Below are 23,615 nucleotides of genomic sequence, written 5' to 3' on the forward strand. Positions count from 1 at the left end.
TGATTTCATGGTTGCAGTCACCATTTGCAGCGATTTTGGAGCCTGAGAAGAGGAAATGTACCACTGCTTCCACCTTGCCCCTTCTATTTGCCATGCAGTAATAGGGCCGGATGCCATGATCTTAGTTTTTTTTTTTTTTTTTTTTTTTAGTCTTAAGCTGGCTCTTTCACTCGCCTCCTTCACCCTCATCAAGAGGCTCTTTAGTTCCTCTACACTTTCTGTCATTAGAGTGGTGTCATCCACATATCTGAGGCTGTTGATGTTTCTCCTGCCAATCTTGATTCCGGCTTATACCTCATCCAGCCCGGCATTTCTCATGATGTGCTCAGCATACACTTTAAACCAAAAGGGTGACAGCAGAGAGCCCTGCTGTACTTCTTTCCTGACCATGAACCAATCAGTTGTTCCATACAGGGTTCTAACTGTTGCTTCTTGACCCACATACAGGTTTCTCAGGAGACAGGTAAGATGGTCTGGTGTTCCCATCTCTCTGAGAGTTTTGCACAGTTGTCATGATCTACAACCCTTACTAGTAGGTACCTTGGTGCACATTACTTATCTGCTCAGTCTCACTTCCTTAATGTAAAAAGAGTACACATCTCCCAGGGTTAATATGAGGTTGAGAAAGATACATATAAAATATTTTGTAGAACATCTGATAATCTTTCAAAGTCATTTTCTTTGAAAGAGGATACTATGTTCATAGCATCATCAAACTAAGGCTTCTTATTTGAAATAAACTCTCAAATTGCATACTTGCAGGAGTAAATTGCTCTCATAGTGACACATAGATCAAACATTTTTTCAGAAACCAAGTAAGGGACTAAAATGATACAATTTGGCTCCAACAGAATTTAAGCTGACAATCTTCCTTAGAAATGCAAAGAATATTCCTAAAAACACGGCGTTAAGAATCTGATGCCCTTTTGTAAATCTTGGTTTACAAATTTTGGTTAGTGTTCCTCTTAGAGAATCCAACTCAGCTTATAAAGAGAACACCCCCAGATCATATTCACAAAGAAATAAGAGATGGATACTCTGCCTTTTCAATAAGGAAACCTATTGTATTTACTCTGTGTAAGGCAATTTTAGCTAAAACTTAGTGTTCAGTAAATATTTGTGGAATTATCTGAACAAAATGATGGAGTTTTATTTGCATATATTGATTTCAAAAGATCTACAGCATATACTGGTAGATGAAAGAACACATATGTTTAAAAAGCATGTATAACATGATCTCACATACATAAAATTATACATGTATATACTTTCTGAAAGATTTTTCATAATTCAACGATGAGACACCAGGTGAACTTTGTTCTCTTTTTCTGTAAATTGAATTTTTTCACAGTAAGAATGTTCTATTTTTAACGATGACCAAGCCATCTATATTTAGAGAAATGATATGCAAAAATTAATAGTAGAAAAGTGGCTCTGTTTGTTTAGTAACAAAACATACATAATTATTTAGAGTATGACCCATCCTTATATTTCAAAGCATATATCTAAACATATAGAAAAAAGACTGAAAGGCTACATATCAAAATGTTAACCATAGTAATACCTGGTAAGGTTATAAGGGGCGGGGGGTTAATTTTCTTTTTAAAGACGACCAGAAAATTGAACTGTATTTTAAGTGCAGATTTTAAAAAGATTAAAGAAACTAGAGATGAAAAGTACAGAAATTGAACAAATATAATTTAAGAAACTCATTATAAAGCACTTGTATTCATCAGGCCAAATCATGTCCCAAGCATATCTAATGAATAGAGTCTCTCTCATTAGCACATAAAAGGCCTGAAATATTAATGTTAAACAGAGTTCTACCATCATCTCCTATGCTAAAAGCAAAATTGGAGGAGACGCACAATGTGGATTAAGGACAGAAAGACGCCAGTGGCTCAGAGCTCAAGTCTTTTCTGTACTAGTAATTACCTTTCTCTGAGCAAATCATAATTTTTCATTATCCTAGTTTATTGATTTGGAAAAAGAGCAGTGAAAATACTGACTTCTTCATAGGGCTGCTATGAAAAGTCACACATATTAATAAGTACTTTAAACACACACACCAAATCAACGCACTTAATTTAAGTGCTTTAATGGAACGCAGTTAAGTATTTTACTATCCCTAAATCCCATAACAACATGGGTATTAGCCCACTTGTTCAGTTTTACATTCTAGCTCCCTGTCACACGAGGACATGGTGCTAAACAGTTTATAAGTGTTTTTTTTTTTTTTTTCCCTGACTGTTCATCTTCTATTTCTCCACTTTCTCTATTTTTCTTTATAGGCAGTCTCTGAAAAACTATTCAGTGAAGTGCTTTGCCTTCCTTTGACCAAGATGTCACCCACCAGTCACCCAAGCTACTCCCAGGGATGTGGGAATGAGGCAAGGGCCCAGGAAGCTGAGCTGGTAAAGAATCCGCCTGCAGTGCAGGAAACCCCGTTTGATTCCTGGGTCGGGAAGATCCCCTAGAGAAGGGATAGGCTACCCACTCCAGTATTCTTGGGCTTCCCTGGTAGCTCAGCTGGTAAAGCATCTGCCTGCAATGTATGAGACCTGGGTTCAATCCCTGGGTTGGGAAGATCCCCCAGAGGAGAGAACAGCTACCCACTTCAGTATTCCTGCCTGGAGAATTCCTCGGACTTTAGCCACCAGATTCCTCTGTCCATGGGGTCGCAAAGAGTCGGACTTGACGGAGCAACTTTCACTTTCACTTTAGTCTAGCAGCTGTTCCTTCGTTGCCGCCCGCAAGGTTCCTTTCTAAGGCCTGGGCTCTAAGGATTCCTTCCATTCTCTGAGTTACCCCATCCTTATTGCTTAAGTCAGTTACAGTTTGTTTATGTTACTTATGATTGAAAAAGAAGCTTATGTAAGGAAGCTATATACTATCTCTCTGGAGCCAAACACACTAGAAATTGAGTCCTTAACATGGTTTAAACACACTTAATACACATGATCTTCAAAGATACAGCCCTTTCCATTTGCCTGCCTGCAGCAGGATGCCTTCCTGGCCTCCCAGGCATTACAGGACAGTAATTCTTGTTTTATTCCCAGTATCTAAGGACCGGACTTGAGCTGTCCTATATGGCACCCACTAGTTACATGTGGCTATTTACATTTAAATTAATTGAAATTAAATAAAATTAACAATACAGTTCCTCAGTCATAGAACCCAATTTCAAGGCTAGTGGCTACTGGGCTGTACAGATACAGAACATATCCATCACTATATAAAAAAAAGTTCTATCAGACACTTTATTTGGTTTCAACAAATTAGGCCCACTTTTATTTTAGCCAACTGAAGCACAAATGAACATGTATCATGCAATAAATTTCCAAGAAATGTTTTGAAACTCTAAAGGATAAGCTTTTGAAAGAGTAAGTTGTGAAGGAAAAAAGTGCCACACCCCAGGCTTGGAAGCCTAACACCTGGATAAATCCTAGTTCTGCCACTTGCCTTGGACATGTTTGTTTTTGAAGCTCAGAATTCTCACTTTTAAATAAAACTGACACTAACCCAATAAACTCCTATAAGGATAAAGAGGTATAATATGGGTCAGTGGTGTCTAGCACGTAGAGTTGTTTCAAAACAGAACAGTTAAGAGAATCTGAGTTCTCATGTGGCAGGGTGTGAAGGGGGTGGTCTGAGGACGCTAGGTAGTGCAGATGGTACCCAACCATCCTGACTCCCTCCATCTCTGAGAAAAGTTAGAACTGGACATCACAGGCCTCCCTTGAGCCTACTGTCCACTTTTCCTGCCTTCGTCCCCCCTCTACATCGTTACCCACCACCTCCACACCTAGGCATGGCGCAGATTTCCCTCCGTGATCTACTTTCAACACAGAGGTCAATGCTGTGAATGTTCTCAATCAATTCTGAAGGAGAACAAACTAACAAGTGAAGAAATAAAAATCTGTGAAAAGACTATCAGCTTAGTATTTGGGGCTCTGAGCTGTCAAGATGATATAACTTGGCCCATTACCTTCTCTCATCCTTCGTTTGGTTTTGTTTGCCTTAAGCTTATCAACATGCTAACTGTTGGGGAGAAAAAAAGTCTACACTCAATGGTGGTTTTAATTTTTCCTTCCAAAAATCTCAAAGGTCTAATAATGATTACCATGTATGAGCTAAAAGAGCACAGAAAGATCCTGAATGTGTTAATTTTACTTGAGAAAAACTGAATATGAGCCAGAAAGAGTTTATAATATATTTAAGTCTCATTAAACTGTCATTACTTGGAAGGATAGTTTCCAGGCAAATAAACACCCAAATCTCACTCTTGCAGCATCCTCTGAATAGCATATTCAACTCCAATCTCCTATTCTCACACCTTCTGTTGACTTCAAAGAGAATTATGAACAAGGAAATGAGAATCAGGTAGGGCAATTATAATTCTGAAAAAGGAAAACATGCCAACATTGATTGGATTGCTTAGAAAAAAAGAAAGCTATTCTCCTTCCATATACTTAGCTGCTCAAAAAGGCCAAAGTGTTTGGGGGCCTGCATTTTTGCTGCTTTAAAAATAAAGCAGAATTGGAAAATACACTTTCACATTCCCCCAGAGTTAAGGGTTCCACTCATTAATGATATTCACTTCTTTTATTCAGCTTCTGTCTTCTGAATGTTCCCTCTGCCAGACACTGTGCACCAGCTGGTCAACTCAAGAGACCACTGAAATGCTGCCCCCCAAATAAGCTCAAGAGCAAGTTACCTAGAGGAACCACCATTAGAATTTCAAGTTTTGTATCCTTGACATAAGTCAATGGGATAATAATAAAAACAGCCATAAAGGGATAACTATCAGTATCTAGAGGATAGGGTTGACTAGGATGAATGTGAAAGAAAAGTGGCCCCACAATGATACCCTGTATATATCTCAGCAGGTCCGCAGTCTGATTAAACTACAGCTTAGAGGGACACAAACAAACCACGGTCCATCCTGCCAGGCACAAAGTCTGTCTCCAAGCCTAGGACGTGATCCCCAATAATACTCCCTAATAATATTCTTCGCCATCGCCTTTGGTAGTCTACCTCCCAGGTGTGTATATTTCTCATCAGCATCAGCTTCCTTAGGTAAATTGGCTCATGTTTCTCTACACAGGTAATAAGGAGAAAATCCTTAAACACGGCACATGAAAACCATGCTGAGGAGAGATCAGAAGTCTGTGTGTGTTGAGGGGTGGTTAGGCAGGGAAACTGCTGATGTTTCAGAGTTTGACAAGCGCAGAAAGCACAATTCTGCCTCAGTCATGACTTACCTTGAGAGGATGGGATGAAATAATGGCCTTATACATGGGGGGGTGGGGAGGTGTCGTCAAGGGAACAGACTTTTCACAACAAAAGGATATTGGGCCACCAGAGCTGGGCAAAGCTGGGTATTTGGCATAAAAACACAGTGCATCATAACAAAGTCATTTAAAACAGAATCTGCAGGGGAGGAAAACAAAGCAGAAAAAGAAATTACATTCTTATAGAAATGTTGAGGAAAGCAAGAGCATCTATTCATTTGTTCTTGGCCAATGGTTATATGCTGGCTTGGGATATTGTGGTTTTACTACATGAAGAAGCATGGCATATGAAAATAAAAAGATTAACAGAGCTTGAGATCAAAACTCAATTCCCTTAGGACAGTGGACAAAAAGTACAGTAAGTTTAAAAAGAGACAGACTTGTAATAATGGCGCTGGTCACCTTAGCTACAATAAATGAAAAAAATACATATATAATTAAAAAAACCACACATGAGCAGTGCCATGTATGCAGAATTAAGATATGGTCACTTCTTTGTCTATTTCACACCATCTGTGTTTGGTCAATGTCTATTTTCTTTATTTCTTTTCTACCTTCTATTTCTAGAAGGAGCAATAAAAGGTAAAAGGGTGATAGAATTATGGAAAAAGGACATGGTAAGAGCAGAGAACTGGTGAGGGAAACAAAAGCAGCCAAAAAGAAAAAAAGAAAAAAGAAAAAACCTGTGAGCAATAACTGAAGCAAAACCAAAGCTCTCTAGTAGATTAAAGTGGTATATGTCTTATACTTGAAGCTGTTTTGTAGATAGGTAAGCAGGGAGATGGCAAAAGAAATAAGGCAAGTCCCCCCAAATATGCTTCATTTTGAATCTGATGCTGGTTCTTCATTGCAAAGACAATATTAAAAAGATCTAAAAGCCTTAAGAATACACGTGTTAAAGTTTTGGAATTCAAGATGCTATGGGGGTTTTCAATTAAAAAATGAACCACCATGGCTGAGATCTGTGAAACTCACATAATTTTTCAACTAGAAAACGGTGAGAAATGCAAAAATTTTAGCTATATATACTGAATTTCCAGTGTCTGTGTTTTAAATTAACAAAATTATCAAAGTTGGAATCAGCGACTAAAGGTTTAATCATTACACTCATTTAAAAAAAAACCTAATAATTGTCATACAACATTATGTAAGTTTAAAGTACACAATGTATTGATCTGATACCCGTATATATTGCAATCTAATTACCACCTTAGCTTTAGTTAATATCTCTGTCATGCCACACAATACCAGTATACTTAAAAACAAAATGAGAAAAAAAACTACAGGAAATAAAGTTCAGTATTAAAATATGAAGGGAACTTAGTTCTAATATCAAAAATGGAATGGTCAGGAGCCGCAGCCTACATGATAGCCATGCCATGCACTGATTTCTGGGCTTCAAGTTTTTAAGAAGCAATCATCTAGTCCCCTCCCCTTTCAGAAGTGACTTTAAAAGGAAGAATATGTTTGTTCTTCACGGGTAGTAAAAGTCTTACAGATCTTTTCTTAGATACCATCGTCTCTAATGCACTAGCATGTTCCTTTTTGGTCAAAATCACTTTAGAGAAGATTCTGGGTTTTTTGTATTATGCAATCACACATTCTGGGCTACAGTTAATCAGAGGGGAAAAACCTGCTGTATTTTTCCTGACCTCAGGTCCTAGAAATACGATTTATTTGAGGTTATGTTTGCTTCTTGGAAGCAAGCTATCCCCTTGTAACTGATCCCTTCAGGATTTCCTTTTTCAAGAAAAGATCTTACCACATTCTCTTTGCTCAGACATCTTCAACCGCTTCCTCATGCTTAGCTTCACATCTAACATACTTGAAGATCTGGACCCTAATTCCTAGGCCCTATCTTCTCTCCGACAGTTTGGTGTTCATGAGAGTCTAGCACAGCCAGAGCATCTGGTCCTTCTTGTCTGTTTCTGGGTCAGCACTCATGTTGCCCCTTAGGATGAAGGCTTCCATTTCCAGTCTGTAGTCACTGATTACCAGCCTCCCTTCAGGGACATTTCAAAGCTATTTCCTCTGTGACTCTCTGCCTGGTTCCTCTCAGATTTTTGATCAAGTTGTTTGCATATTTCTTTTTGTCCTCCAGGAGGTTATATGCTTTCTGAGGACAGGAGGGTGCTTTCTTATTCACATTGCTTTGTCCATGGCATCCAGCTTAGTGCCAGCCCAAGAAGATCCTCAACAAATATTGAACTGAAAATAAGTGCTCTGGAAACAGATCCTGAGTTTTCTATCTGCTACGCCCCAATTAATTCACTACATTAAAAACCTCAGATAGTCTATTTACACAAAATAAGAAACTAGAATGAGAAGATAAAATAAGAAGGTAGTCAGCGGTAAATACTTTTAGAAGGAATAATAATAACAGCAACAATAATCCTAACTTTACCTTGAATATAGTGCAAAGATGACAGAAACAGATTTTGAACCACCACTAAGAGTTTTGGACAAATATTTGAGCTACTTTTAGTGAGAAATCTTCTATGGAGCTCAATCCACTTAAAATATTAGCCTATGATTCTGAGAGACAGGACGGTAGCAAATTATTATTTTTTTTTAAAGAGCTGAATGTGGGCTGATCCAAAGTCACACATAAGATGGTAACCAAAGTAGAGAAGCATATGAAGCTCTAATAGTAACAGTTCACTGGTGAGATTTATCTCATTCACCATCAAATCTCTGTGTGATAGTTAACATGGCTAGTTCATTGAACACTGGTATTATTAGTTGATTTTTTTTCCTCCCCATAAGATATGCTGAAGTCCAAATCCCCAGGACCTCAGAATGTGACCTTATTTGTAATTGGTTAAGATAATGAATACGGAACCTAATCCAAGATGATTGGTGTCCTTATAAAAAGAGGAAGTTTGGACAGAGAGACAAATGCATGGAGAGATGATGTGAAGTGACACAGGGAAAATACCATGTGAAGATGAGGATGAGCGATGCCTCTACAAGCCCAGGGGTGCCAAAGAGTGCCATCAACCCACCCCTCAGCCCGAAGTCAGGCGAGAGATCTCAGACTCTCCCCCACAGCCCTTGGAAGGAACCAATACTGCCGGCACCTGGATCTTAGACTTCTAGCCTCTTGGACTGAGAGACATTCAAGCCACCCCAGATAGTGTTACTTTGTCACAGCGGTCCTAGGAAACTAATATGTGTACAGTTTCACTCTGTGGCAGTCCAAGAATCTCAGAAAAAACCACTTTACTCCTAGTTGGAGCAAGGTTGTGACTTTTATGAAGGCAGCTTCTAATCCTTTACGGGAGTAGACAGAATTTAAATTATAACCAAATAGTTACCTATGGAAGATGGGATTTAAATGATAACTTAAGAAATGCCATTGGAAGGCTACCCCTAACATGTATGAATGAGACTGGGCCATCTACAAAGCACAGCCAGGATGAGCAGGCAAAGTAGGGTTTGCAGGATGATCTTCTAATGATCTCACACATGACCCATTGCTAAAACTGCTGTTGATACAGTACTGAGAATGAATTCAGAATTTGTTCTTTTTTTTTTTTTTTATAATGCTCTGCTCAGATTTAATGGATGTAACTCTTCTAGGTGTTTACCTGTTGCTTCATTTAAAGCTGGCTCAAGGCGTATCGTTTCTAGAAAATGCTCTAAAATTTTTTCAGGTGTTCCTGACATCACAGTATACCTGGACGAGAAATAAAACCATCATTAATTTTTCAAAAGTGGGCAAATCATTGATATATAATTTTTTACATATCTAAAGATTTTTTGAGATCCCGGAGAACCATACTGACTCAACTCATAACCCATATGGTAAAAAAAAAAAAAAAAAAAAAAAGATCATGTACTTCATCAAAATCACACAGGAAGGCAACAGAAAAATCACAATTGAAGTAGTTATTAAAACATTCTTCTTTTTTTCCATACATGAGACTAAACTTCTTGGAGAGTAGCTCCAGCAGGCTGGGAACTTCAGCCTTGCTCCACGGGGAATGAAAGCAAACATGTAAATCCCAGGGCAGCTCAGGGCAAGGGGAAGCGACAGTAAACTAGGTTATCCATATATGGGTTACTTGTTGCAAAATTTCAGCCGGGTACTGGATTCCCCTGCCTATTTCTGGAATGCTGCATATCTCCCAACTGTACACTGGAACGTACTTTGGAAATGCAGCTAAAAATGAGAAAACAAACCCCTAAAACACCAACAAGCAAACAACCTCCCATAACACTGAACAGGAAATAAATCAGCAGTAGAACGTCCATATAGTTTCAATGTCAAAGATAAATTATTTGGCAAGGTGGGGGGTATTAGGCATTACATCAGGAGATCCAGCCACGAAATCCTTTAATCAACAAGGGAGGATGTATTTTTTTAAACGGAGTGTGGGTTATTTCAAAGTCATACTCAAGACTGTCATAGGCAAAATACTTTAGGGTGATCTGGGTGGTCCTGTTCCAAAGTTCAGACTTTGCTTCTCTGCTCGGCATTTACACTTACAGCAAAATGACAAGAAAGGAAAACAACAATGAAAACAAAATTCTCTCATGTTTAGAAAGCAGTGGTAGGATTCAGTTCCAGGAGAACTCCATTTTCTTCTCCTCACCAATATCCCTTCCTTGCCTGTTTAGACCCTGGAGGAAGGGTCTTGAGATCCCAAGAATACCTCTAATGTATGAAATCTCAGGGTCTTATCCTCTTGCCTGAGGAAGGGAGGAAGAGGCAATCCAACATAACGACCCTGTGCATATGAGCATGCAGTGAGTGAAACCACCCTGGTTTTGAATGAGGTAGCAAACTCAGTCTATCTGGGAGGCAGCTGTTACTTACACTTATTGGGCATGTGTTATGCGCACGTGTTGTGCCTGCCCACATGTATGCGTGCCTGCACTCAGGACCAAAAGGAAGCTGAAGAGTTCAATCTTTGAAAGAATCTGGCTTTGCAGTCTATGAGAGGAGCCAGGAATAAAAAAAGTCTACTTCAAACGGCTGACCCTTTTCTCAAAGTAGACAGGGTAGAAGAGGGTTTTTCCTCTTACAGGCAATGACTATTTGAGGGCTTCCCTGGTGGCTCAGACTGTAAAGAATCTGCCTGCAATGCAGGAGACCCGGGTTCAATCCTTGGGTCAGGAAGATCCCCTGGGAAAGAGAATGGCTATCCACTCCAGTATTCTTGCCTAGAGATGCCCAAGGACAGGAGTCTGGCAGGCTATAGTCCGTGGGGTTGCAAAGAGTGGGACATGACTGAGCAACTAACACTTTCACTTTCATTTGAGGGAAGGAGAGGGCATATCTATAAATGACTTTCAATACTTCAAGGGCTACATTACATAAACCAGTTACTTTCTATTTCACATGGCTTTGGGCAGCTGTTGCTTCTAAGCTTCCAGCTCTATAGCTGGCCATGTGACTCACAGATCAGTTTGAAATTGGTTCCCTTGCCAAAAGTTTAACTCTGATAGAAGGTTGGCTTCCCATCCTGGTATTCTTGGTTAGGACATCCATTAGCTAGGGTATGTTATCTGGTCAAAAAGAATAAAAGTTTCCCTGGGTGGCAGTCCTTCATGCTATTATCCCACTAGTGAGAGAAAATGGTGTCTCTACTGTCTGCCCAGCTGTCAATCAGAGGCATTAGGGCATCCGTCTGTTTCTGCCAAAGGCTCTCTCTGGTGGTACAGCTGCCTGGCCTTATCCTTTCCCTCTCTGCAGCTCCACAGAAGGGGCTGACATTCTCCCAGAGCAGGGGACTCTGAAGCTGGGAAGCAGGCAGGGAGCTTCTGGCTTGTGATCTGGCAGGTCCAGGCTTAGCTGAAAGACATGTCTGCTTTGTTTCAGGCTGGATGCTGCCAGATGCCTATTGCTTGCCCTTTGTTCAAATGGAGGACTTGAAGACCAGATGGTACAGCAGTTTTCAGTTTACTGCATGAAGAAGCCACTCTAGTGCATGTTAGAGAGAACCTTGACTGGTCAGGCTATCCAAGCTAAGGTGAGGTTTTAAACCTGTGACAGAAAATCTTCTGACACCAAGTTTGGAAATGAGGACACTTCTGCCTGCACCTAGAACCAAAAATGAAGTGGAGGAGGGTGCCTGACAGAGACCATCTTTCTGCAAACAGGATGGAGCTGAATGTCTGGGTGGTTGATAGTCTAAGGAAAATGTAACACGTTAACTGAAACAGGAGTAGTCATTTCAAATTCCCTCTTATTACAACCACATAACCACACAGTGGAAGATATCCAAAATGGTAATGTTTGAGGGCTTCATATAGTTTATCTATCATGAGAGGTACTGTCTTGCTATTGACATTTTAATATCACACTCAGAGTTGAGTGGTTTGAGGAGAGTCAGGTGGCTTTCAAAGTTTAAAATGCAGGGAGTTGGTTCCAGGACCTCCACAGATACCAAAATCCATGGATGCTCAAGTTCCCTAAATAAAATGGGGTAGTATTTGCATATAATCTATACATATTCTCATATACTTTAAATCATCTCTATATTGCTTTGAGACCTAATACAATGTCAATGCTATGTAAATAGTAGTAGATACAATATGAGTGCTATTTAAACAGTTGCCAGCATATGACAAATTCAAGTCTTGCTTTTGGGAAATTTTAGGAAACTTTTTCCCCCAATATTTTCCATCTGCGGTTGGTTGAATCTGTGGATGTGGAAACCAAAGATACAGAGGGCCAACTGTATGCATAAACTGCTCTGGATTTCTCAGGGTAAAAGTGAATCAGAAAAATTATGTTATCAGCCCCAACATGGTGACCCTCTTTGAGCTGAAAAAGGTTAATTTCTGAGGATACAGAGGTCCTAACGGACCCTAAACTTTAAAGCCACCCATAGACACGGTTGTTCCCATGTCTTCCAAGTTGTCCAGAACATCAGTCAAAACTCACTTACACAGCCCCCACTTTCCAACTCTTGGCTTGGGAAAATTCAACCTGGAAAATGGCCCCTTGGAAGAGAGGCTTTTTACTCTTCTTGATTGGCATGGTGCTCTGTTTCGTACGCCTGATATTTCCAAAATGGTGTACTGTGAATATGCACATGTCTTTGAATTATATAAGAAATGTATACAAATTGGTCTACCAGACACAAATAAGGAGGTATTCGATTGACCAAAAAGTTCATTTGGGTTAAAAATCTGAATGAAATTTTGGGCCAATCCAACTATAACAGAAATCAGATCCAGGCCTAAAATAAAATTAATATATGTGGATTCTCTTTTTCCTTTTAGTTTGAGTTAATAAAAAATCTATATTTGGAGAGCACTCTGAATACAGTGCTGTTATAACTTGCAAACCCTTTTGATCACTGCCCCCACCACACCATGAAGAGGTGAGGGAAGAGGGCCTTCTGAGGACATCTTTAAGGTTACAGGGAATTTTCAAGGCTTACTTTTTCAGGTAACAAAATTTTCCTCAGACATCTGAGGCATTATCAAAGAATGTAGATGATCACATAAAACGGTCTAGTTATATTTAAGAGCAACAAAGAAAATCCCTGGGGGTAGTCCCAGCCTTCACATTAAAAAAAAAAAAATGTTTTCATTCTTATCCTCTTTTGTCGGCTGGAAGGACAATTGTTGAAAAACATTTGCACAAGAACATTTTTCAAGAATTTATAGTTAGTGAAAAGTAGAAAAATAAAGAATTCTGGACAGTAATTTTATAGGTTTGTAAGAGAAAAGTTTGTAATATAGTCTATTTTATGTCAGCCCTTTTGAAATATACTGCTTTGCAACATTTACTAGATAATGTTAAAGATATATTTATATATTAGTAGTATATTTTGTTAGAGTAATTTGTGAGGCTAAAGGAACACAGACTCAGAAGTTGCTCAAGCTGGACTTGAATGCAAGCTCTATCATTACCAGTGTTGTAATCCTGGGCAACTAACTTACTTCTCTCAGCCTAAAAATTTCCACCATTCATTAAAAGGGGTTGTAATTAGGCTTAGATAAAATATGCAAGATACACTATGGCTCTTCAGTAACATTCTGTTTCTTCCTCTCTTCTTTGCAGATATGTTGACTCATCCAGATGAAATGTCTGAGCCTTAGGCTTTCAGTCTAAACAATAAAAACTCATCATTTATGGTGAGTGGGCTGATTAATGGGAACAGCCCATTTACTTGGCAAACAAAGAGAAATACTTGGGATGCATTCTTTTCCAACACAGTCTTTGGCCACATGTCTTTAGCTACAGAATTGGTGTTTTTATTACTCTAAGATTAAAAATTAATCTTTATTTTTAAAATAAGATTCTGTAATTTTCTTCCATTTCTTAGAATCACATTTCCTAATTCCTCTGTCTTACTATTCAAATGTTGATACATTTGATTAAATCTCATGTAAGAAGCTGTAGCAAAAAAAAAAAAGAAACTGCAGCAAAAGATGGAACTGAGGACACATATACTGAAAAAGAATCAGTTAAATGGGCGATCTGGTGTTAAATGGGAAGCAAATACCCTTCTGAAATTTGCAGGAGTAACTACGGATGAGGTCTAATGTATAGTTCCGGCCACGGTCAACAGACTGTTTCATATATGAAGTCTGGGTTTCCATCAAAGATGCTTATGCAGATAACAAGATGAAAACACTTCTTGAGAAATCCTACATATGAAATTCAAATGCCAAAGGTTCTCCACGCCCAGGGGTCTGTGTATCCCTCAAGCTGCCTGGCATTCCTGTTCCTATTGTTCTTACCGATGCCTTCTGCTCCAAAGCTACTACAGTCGAACATAGTATAGAGGAGGCATTCTTAGAGTAGGGGAATATTCTCTCTGGAATTAACTCTAGGCAGCACCAAGCTCGACGCAGTGCCAGAAACATTATCCTCCACAAGATGTGTGATTAGTCAATAGAGAGAAAAAAACAGTCACACAGGCTGCCGTCTTCCACAAAAAAAGAACGTGCTATTGTAGAGATGATGATACCATGTGAAAAGGTTAATCATAGTCTGGCAATTGCAGTGTTGGAGGCAAACCTACTTTTGCTGAGGCTGTGAGTTTCCTTGATTAGAAGCCCTGTTCCCTGCTGGGACCTTCTCCAGCACCAGGACATCTTGGTCATGTTCTTTAAGTCTGACTGTATTCGCCTCAACGTCCTGCAAATACAAATTACACCACATACAGATGTTGCCGTTTTCTCAGACAATGACAAAAATTTCAAATGCTTCAGAAACTCATTTTCTGCTTGTGATGCTAATTGTTGCGTCTACAAATTAAGTCATTTTCAAAGTCAAGGGCTGGAACGGTCAGAGAGGACCAGATGAGGTTGGAGGCACGTGGTTTTAAAACGCTACTTTTACCCACGATTCAGAAAATCAGCTGAGGAGAGAGGAGTGGCTGTGCTCAGAGGAACCTCTGGGAGAGGGCGGTACAGCGAAGAGAGACGACCCAAGCCACTTAGTCTCTATAATGCTATGTGGCAAATAGCACTCCACTCCATAGAGTTGTTGCATTCTCATTATCTTCTGAGGGCATATAGTTTTCTTAGGAGTGGCATGTTTTTAAAAATCAAAAGACTTTCAAAAATATCAGTTTGAAGCTTGTTAAAAATATTTTTCAGGTACTCTGAAAAATTTTGCAGAGCACATCCATGATAATGATCCTAATCTGATTCTTTCAAAGAATTTTGTGGCTGAGTATAAATTCCATGTGTGTAAACTTTCAAAAGTATAAAGTTCAAATTTCAAAGTCATTTAAAATAATTTATTAAAAAAAATTAGTGTGCTTTTTCTTATCCTTTGGCTCCTATTTGAAGAGATAGGATAACAACCAAGTCAAATTCCATATGGTGGGGTTTTTTCCTGTATTATTTAATTTTTAACTTAATTTTGTTCACATTAAGAGAATATATTCCTAAAACAAAGTTTGTTGTCAGGAATCTTGCCACGAAAGGGTAGGGATAGGTGTCCACACATAAGGAATGGGAATGAGATTGTAAATCATCATTAAATAACACCAAAGGTACCAGAAAGCATAGAAGGTGCATTTAGGATTTTAGCGGAGGACACAAAAGGATGCTCAGGCTGGGAGGGGCAGAGGGGGAAGTCTGCTCTGTGAGCTGGCAGGGATGGGATAAGAGCAAAGTGATCCTGGAGGGAACAGTCTCTTTGGGTGAGGGGGAGAGACCACGGCCACCTGAAAGGCCAGGACTGCTGGCACTCTGTCAGATGCCCAGCAATCCACAGTCAGTCCACCTCTTAAGCTGGATTGGCCCTCCCAAGGGACCAGGAGCTGGATGACAGCAAGAACCCAGGGACCATCTATTCTAAATGTCACCCACTCTCACTAACACTGTCACAAGCTTCCATCTACCACTCCAACTATTCTTCTCCTACTTGTCGAAGTCTGAAATTTCTTGAGGGTGAATCAATTGGATGTAACATACTTGAAATGAAAACGCTTGGTGGAATAACCATGGTGGACATTAATTGCCGCTAAAATGTAGTTACTAAATAAATTCAGAGGGTGGGAGAGGATATAAGGTTCAGATCTGGGAAGAGATAGGAGGTTTAGGATAGAGAAACATGGAGAAGGAGGAGAGGACAGACACAAAAGGGGAAGCCTAGGATAGCAAAGAGAAATGACTCAGACTGTGATATTTTGCCAAGGCATCTCTGTGTTTTAATGCTCATGAACTGGTTCAGGTGTGTGCAGGGTTATTTGGTCCGGAACAGTGTGACATATTTACAGCTTTACTAGAATATCACCTCTGAACCCCAGAACCCACACCAGCACACTGAACATACCAGGTCTGTAAGCAAGGCTCTTTGGCCCTAGAGCATTCATTAGTCACTGCGCTGCTCGAATAACACTACATCAACCCTTCACTTATCAGGCCAAAGTGGAAACAGGGAGCCCCTCAGCCACACTGCACCTCAGACTCACCCTCAGGATCCGGTTGAAATCCTCCTTGTCTACTCTTAAGAAATGGCAGTTATCTTCTCTCAAGACGATGGAGGCAGCTCTCGGGGCATCATTCACTAGGGCTAACTTGCCAAAGTCATCGCCCTCATGCAGGGTACAGACCACACCCTGGAGAGAACAAATCATGCAGATGAAGGTGATCCCTGGAACAGGACACACACCCATCCACCTCACACCACAAGCCCCCCTGCCCCGAAAATACTGAATATATATCCACAGGCTGTACCCAGAGATGTCACGGGGGAGGGGATCACAGAATTACATTATAGTGTTTCATTTTCCTTTCATTGAGTAATATGTGCTAGGACCTAACTTACATATCTACTTTATAATCCATGAGTCCCAGAAAGTTCAGTGTTACTCTGAGTATAAAAACTTAGACAATATATGATTCGAGAGGCCATAATGTCTTTTCTACATTGAGTAACAATGGTGTAGCAAGTTTAACTATAGTATTACACTGTTAATACTTAGAGCCAGTAGTAAATGCAGCATGATAAGGTTTCAAAAGAAAAAAATATATACCTTGCCATAAATGACTACATTCACTGATCCTTTTAGGATAATGTACCAGGAGGTGCCTTCTTCCCCTTGGTTAAATACTAGATACAAAAAGAAAAAAAGACTCATGACAAGAATAGAAGCACATCAATATAAATTACAGCTTATCAAATCATCATTTTAAAGGCCTCAGAATTATGCATTTAATTCCAGAAGGGGGGAAAAAAAAGCTAGCAAATACTAACTTATTCAGGCGGAATATTACTTCCTTTTCTTCAGAACATGAAATAAACAGGAACACTGTACTCCTTGCTATGTCCTACAGATATACGTTTACTATTAATTCTCCAGCAATCCATTCCTTAAAGCAATCCACTTCCCTCCACAATTCATCAAAACTTACTAAGCTATAGAACATAGTTTTTAAAACTAATCTGACCAATAACATGAAGTTTGTTATCATTTAGTCGCTCAGTTGTATTCAATTCTTTTCTGACCCCATGGACTGTAGCCCGCCAGGCTCCTCTATCCATGGAATTTTCCAGGCAAGAATACTAGAGTGGGCTGCCATTTCCTTCTCCAGGGGATCTTCCTGACCCAGGTGTCAAACCCACGTCTCCTGTATCAGCAGGCAGATTCTTTACCACTGAGCCACCAAGAAGCCCAGTGTGAAGTCTGAAAACATGCAAATCAGCACTACATACTGTTGATGGATACATATCTACATATATATATTTTTTAAATGGGTTGGAATGATTACCACATGATATAGGGTAGGAGTTACCTTGGAGAGGAAAAGAGAAGAATGAGATAATAAAGGAAACAGAGACTCTTCAAATGTAGGATTTCATTTTTTAGAAAATATAAAAAATGAAAATATGAAAAAATAGAGTGTCAGGTTAATACTTGATAAAAGTGTTTTTAAAAAAGGTTTTGTAACACTCTCCAGTGATTCATCTGAAATACTTAAATATTTCATAATAAAATGATCAGAAAGATTGAAGGAAAAGCACAAAAGAAGTTGTAAGTCACCAGTAATATAAACATTTTTTAAATGTTAATGTGAATATTTAAAACATAAAGAAAAAACATTCTTATTAAAGTAACTATCGATATTAGATGTACACTTTTGAGGACTAAAAGTAAATATTTGAAACATCGATGTTAACTCTCTTTGCTTTTATAGTTCATGGTCTCTGTTTGTTTGACTAACACAACTCAATCTGAAGAAAGAGCAAGATTTTCCAAAGATGGTCTCTTGAAAAGTTAACAGGTATCCATTAAAAGTGTTTTCTATGTTTCATTAGGTTAAGGTAGTATCAGTTTAAGTGGTGTGAAATTTTTCCTTATTGTAGAACTCCCAAGAAACAGAGCATGCTGGTGTGTCTTACAATTCTCCAAGAGAAATTAGAGGAGGCGTTTCGTGTCTTGAATACCCCACTCACCATGTTTTCCAAGAATGGTTTTGTAGGGAGGAGTGGGAAATGCTAGTCAAAATAATTCCGCTCACATTTATTAATATGAAATTTCAATTTCTTAAGAGGCCTTCTGACTTCCCCAGTGGGCTCACACAGTAAAGAATCCACCTGCCATGTGGGAGACCTGGGTTCCCTCCCAGGGTCAGGAAGATCCCCTGGAGGAGGGCATGGCAACCCACTCCAGTATTCTTGCCTGGAGAATCCCATGGACAGAGGAGCCTGGAGGGCTACAGTCCATGTCTGAAAGAGTCAGACACAACGGAACGACTTAACGCCTTCACTTTCAATTTCTTGCTCCAAAATATGATCACAGAACTAAACTACGGCATACTTACTGGAGAGATACTACATAGTGAAAGGGAAGTGAAGCTGCTCAGTTCTGTCCGACTCTTTGCGACCCCGTGGACTGTGGTCTACCAGGCTTCTCAGTCCATGGAATTTTCTAGGCAAGAGTACTGGAGTGGGTTGCCATTTCCTTCTCCACTACATAGTAGTACTACATAAATATCTGGGCAAAGAAATTCTCTCAGGCTTGGAGTTGATAGTGGACGCGTGAGAAGCAAGCAGGAGAGTATGCTATTCTAAGTAGCCTCTCAAGAGACAGATTAGGTCTTCCCAAGCCACAAAACTGAAGTGAGGTCACTGTGTGAAGGTTTTGCTTGCACTCTGCTCTGAAGACAGTGTGACTTCATCCCACCCGCTTTAAACACGACCTTGAGCCAGCAGGGGAGGGAGCAAGTGGAGATGCTGGCTGGTAAGTGCTCCCGTGCTGGTACCTGACACCCACCAGCCACAGCCATGCTGGGAATAATCACGGGTCCAGAAAAGCAAACGCGCCATGTGACATCCTGGCAAGTCTGTCTCAGGCCTAAGAAAGGGGAGCATTTATAGTCAGGCTCCAGGGGCACACGCTCAGGAGGGGGCACGCCAGGCACCGCACACCATTACAGCCTTCACTTACACACAGTCCCTCCTTTGGCATGAGACTCAAAAATGAGAACCGCTGCCAACTCCCGTTTCACCTAGAAGAAAAAGAGAAAGAGTGCAGGGAAGAGCCGGATTTCGGGGTGTGGGAAGGGACTTGCTCTCTTTCAGCGCAAACTCCCACCCAGCCGCCTCCCACTCGGCCTGGCTGCTCCTCTCACCTAGAACTTCCACTACATGGGCCACTAGGTTTTGGTTTTTTAACTGAAGTATAGTTGATTTACAATATTTCAGTAAAGTGATTCAGTTATACACATATCTACTCTTTTTCTGATTTTCCATTTTATTTTATTATAAAATACTGAATACAACTCCTCATGCTATACAGTAGGACCTTGTTATTTATCTGTTTTATATGTAGTAGTTGCATCTGTTGGGCTTCCCTGGTGGCTCAGATGGTAAAGCGTCTGCCTGCAGTGCGGGAGACCCGGGTTCGATTCTTGGGTTGGGAAGATCCCCAGGAGAAGGAAATGGCAATCCACTCTAGCAATCTTGCCTGGAAAATCCCATGGATGGAGGAGCCTGATAGGCTACAGTCCATGGGGTCGCAAAGAGTTGACATGACTGTATCTGTTAATCTCAAATTCCACATATATTCCTCCTTCCCTCCCCCATTTGTAACCATAAGTTTATTTTCTACATCTGTGTATCTGTTTTATAAGTAAGTTCCTCTGTATCACTCTTTTTAGATTTCATATATAAGTAATATATGATCCGTTTGTCTTTCTCTGTCTGACTTCGCTTGGCACGATAATCTCTAGGTTCATCCGTGTTGCTGCAAACGGCGAGACTTTGTTCTTTTTTCTGGCCAAGCAGCAGTCCACCGCACGTGAATCCCACGTCTTCTTTAGTCATACATCTGTCGATAACAGCTGGGCTGCTTCCATGTCTTATGCCCCTAGATTCTTGACACTTTTACAAAAGCTATTTTATATGCTCATTCATACAAGATCAGCGCCCCAGAGACTGTTTACCACATGGTTGCATGTGCACGAGAGCTAGGCAACTTCTCTGCCTATCTTTTGTCTTGGTGAGAAGGTGAGGGCATCCACAGTATCATGGAACTCTTGCTCCCGGAGGTTGTTGCTTGCATCACACGTCACGCGTAAGTGCAAACATGTTGGAAAACTCAGTGTCTTGAAGTTGAATGATTAAGCTTAAATGGGGGAAGAGATTTTTAATAGAATATTTATTTACTTATTTGGCTCTGCTGGGTCTTAGTTGTGGCACACGGCATCTTCAGTTGTGGCCTATGAGATTTAGTTGCCTGACCAGGAGTCAAATGCATGCCCCCTGCGTTGGGAGCAAGGAGTCTTAGATAACAAGAGGGAAGTCCCTGTGTGGAGATTATGATAGCTGTTTCTTTTTAAATTCCAAATTATGGTCCCAAATTATGGCTCTGTCTCCCTAAGAACCAAATAACCTGAGAACTTCCACAGTGCCTGGGGACCTAGAGTTTGAGGTATAAGCCTTCCCCTCCCCTCTCCTACCCATGATTCTTCCAAGGTTACAGAAGAATCATGCAGGGTGGAGACCCAGGCAGCAGGTAGGGCACGGGGGTCTCCCGCACTCCCCTCTCCAGCATGAGCTTGCGGGGACTCGGCTGCTTCCCCTACAGATGCGGGAGCCCCCTGGGTGAGGCCCCTGGACGCTGGACGTATCCCACCATGGAGACAGTGAGGTGACAGGGTGGTGGTGGGAGGGTAGGCTGGACCAGACCCCTGGATACCCCGTGTAGGTGAGCAAGCTTCCCGACCCGAGTAATGCAGGAGCGGGGGGTATGTGGAGGCAGCCCTGTCTGGGTTAAAGGGGGAAGGTCTGCAGCACTCCACTTGGGGTTGTGGTGAATGCCTCACTGCTCTCAGCAGAGACCTGGGCTTTACAGCCCAGGGCGGGGACTGCAGACGCTGCCACCGAGTGACACTGATAGCATGGTATCACCTCGTGAGCTGGGAACGAAAGACCCACGAGGCGGCCAGACACCGCGGAGGAGCCTGGCATGTCATTTGTGAACATGGCATATAATCTGTAGATGCTGGAACAACTTTTTATTATCATCATCCTCATTATTCTTAATTACTAGCATATAGGAGACTTACGTTGCCTGGAACTCAGGTTTCTGTGCTCCCCCTACGGCAGGAGGCATTTCTGCCCACTGCTTTTCTATAATGTCCTAATCATGGAAACGTTCAGAGTCAGATACAGGCATTGGGCCATTTTCCACCAGCAAGTGTTGCTCTTATGCCCTAAAATATCTGAACCAATGCGCTTTGGCACCTTCTGCTTCTTTTCTCAATTTGGCAGCAAACCTGGGTGGAGCTGGGCCCCCTGGGCCAGGCCAGGTCATCTTGATTTCTCTTGCTGCTGCCCATATGGCTCTTTATTTCATGGAAGGGACTGAAAACCTATCTTAAGGCCTGGCTCTGTGTTGAATTATGGCAGGTTCCAAGGCTTGGGAAATTTGAAGTATATGCTCCAATTCCACTCACATCAGGCTGCTCTAATATTTAGGGCAACTCCTAATAACATGGTAATATTTGATCCTTCTTTGGTGATTGTATGTAGGTATAACTTCCTTAGCATTTCAGGAGAGCGAGAAGGGGTGATTTATGAGGTAGAATTTAGGCATCCTGTTCCTCCCTCAGACTATAATCCTCTCCCCCAGTCCTCACTGTGCATTTAATTCAAAGTACCCCCAACCATGCTCAGCTAAGAGACAACTTACTGTGGTAGAAAGATGGGATAAGGCTTTAATGTGAAGGAGTTCTTCATAGATAATTTCTAGGTCATCCATGGTCCTCTGTCCAGGTCTACAAAGAAAAAAGTAACAAGGAAATAATGAGATAAAAGTCATTACTAGAGTTTGAAATACAGAAGGGGCTTCAGGGGTCAGTAAAGCATGAAATCAGGGAATTCTTAGGAGAAATCGTGATAAAAAGACCCTGGCAGGAGGAGAGATGATGCTATGATAATTCCTAAAGGGAATTTTGACATGAGCCTGTTCCTTGATGGAAGCACGTGGGAGAAATCAAAACTGCACCTAATCCTCTTCCCTTCCAACCTCAGAGGGATGAACATCTCTGCTCACATTGTAGTTGGCTAACTTAGATCTCTTACTTTGTAGATGATGATTCTACAAAATTACCTTTCATTACTACCTTAATTAACATCAACAAGTTATCTTTTAACATCACCAGGAACTGCTGGTTCAATCAGTTTGATGACTGACACACATTTCTTGGGATCCTATGTGATATCTTAGCCTAAAAGAATAATGCTGCTATCGTCTTTGTTCTGGGTTATGTAATATGCTTCTACCACAGGACTTAGAGGATTTATATAAACCATGTTTTCTCACCTCCCTGTGGAAGTGAGGACATGAGATGAGCAGAAGGCAGATAGGAATGTGTGGAATTATTACGAAAGGGAAAGTAGGGAAGAATGCATCACATTCCCCAAACTCTGTCCCATGGTCTACCACTCTTCCATGAGATGTTAATCAGTATACTACGCACAGTTTTTCTTTTCCTATAATTTATTCTAAAACTACTATCATATACCTTGCCTTTAAGAATGAGGTTTGGACACATTATGGACATCTTGGCATGGGAGGACTGAGAGGATTTCTTGTCATCTTTCATGTCAGTAGTTATTCTGAAATCAGTTCATTTCAGTCGCTCAGTCGTGTCCAACTCTTTGCGATCCCATGAACCGCAGCACGCCAGGCCTCCCTGTCCATCACCAACTCCCGGAGTCCACCCAAACCCATGTCCATTGAGTCGGTGATGCCATCCAACCATCTCATCCTCTGTCGTCCCCTTCTCCTCCTGCCCTCAATCTTTCCCACCATCAGGGTCTTTTCAAATGAGTCAGCTCTTCGCATCAGGTGGCCAAAGTTTCAGCTTCAACATCAGACCTTCCAATGAACAACCAGGACTGATCTCCTTTAGGATGGACTGGTTGGATCTCCTTGCAGTGCAAGGGACTCTCAAGAGTCTTCTCCAACACCACAGTTCAAAAGCATCAATTCCTTGGTGCTCAGTTTTCTTTATAGTCCAACTCTCACATCCATATATGACCACTGGAAAAACCATAGCCTTGACTAGATGGACCTTTGTCTGAAATCACAACTCGTGTTTAATTTTACATCAATGGGAAAAGGGATGATTGGTCAGTAATCTGGATCTTCTATTGCTCTCTGCAATATAAGGAACCCTAATTTTTTGAAACTAAACAAACAAACAAACAAATGTGTTATTAATTCTGAGAGCTCTAGGAAGTCACTCTCCACATTGGTGGTCAGGGGGCATTTACTCTCAGTTGACTATTGTAGTCATGAGTGTTACTTATTACATAATCCTCACCTGTGTTATGCACTGTCCTAAAATTTCAGTAACTTATGGTATTATTCAATGTTACAATAT

The 23,615-nt window shown here is 40.7% G+C and overlaps 1 protein-coding gene across 8 annotated transcripts in view; it reads right to left on the bottom strand.

The window, feature by feature from the left end:
* RAPGEF4 (Rap guanine nucleotide exchange factor 4) overlaps positions 1-23,615 on the bottom strand; it is a 328,719-nt gene that overhangs the window by 47,348 nt on the left and 257,756 nt on the right. For all 8 annotated transcript variants that reach the window (XM_027964849.3, XM_060411105.1, XM_027964848.3 and 5 more), the window contains 7 exons: positions 21,917-22,001; positions 19,169-19,229; positions 16,754-16,830; positions 16,190-16,336; positions 14,285-14,400; positions 8,885-8,973; positions 5,355-5,433 (listed from right to left, as the gene is read on the bottom strand). In XM_027964849.3, the coding sequence (XP_027820650.1) occupies positions 5,355-5,433; positions 8,885-8,973; positions 14,285-14,400; positions 16,190-16,336; positions 16,754-16,830; positions 19,169-19,229; positions 21,917-22,001 (654 nt within the window). The remainder of the gene's footprint in view (positions 1-5,354; positions 5,434-8,884; positions 8,974-14,284; positions 14,401-16,189; positions 16,337-16,753; positions 16,831-19,168; positions 19,230-21,916; positions 22,002-23,615) is intronic.

This window comes from Ovis aries, chromosome 2, assembly GCF_016772045.2.
Source record: "Ovis aries strain OAR_USU_Benz2616 breed Rambouillet chromosome 2, ARS-UI_Ramb_v3.0, whole genome shotgun sequence".
In the NCBI taxonomy this organism is placed as follows: domain Eukaryota; kingdom Metazoa; phylum Chordata; class Mammalia; order Artiodactyla; family Bovidae; genus Ovis; species Ovis aries.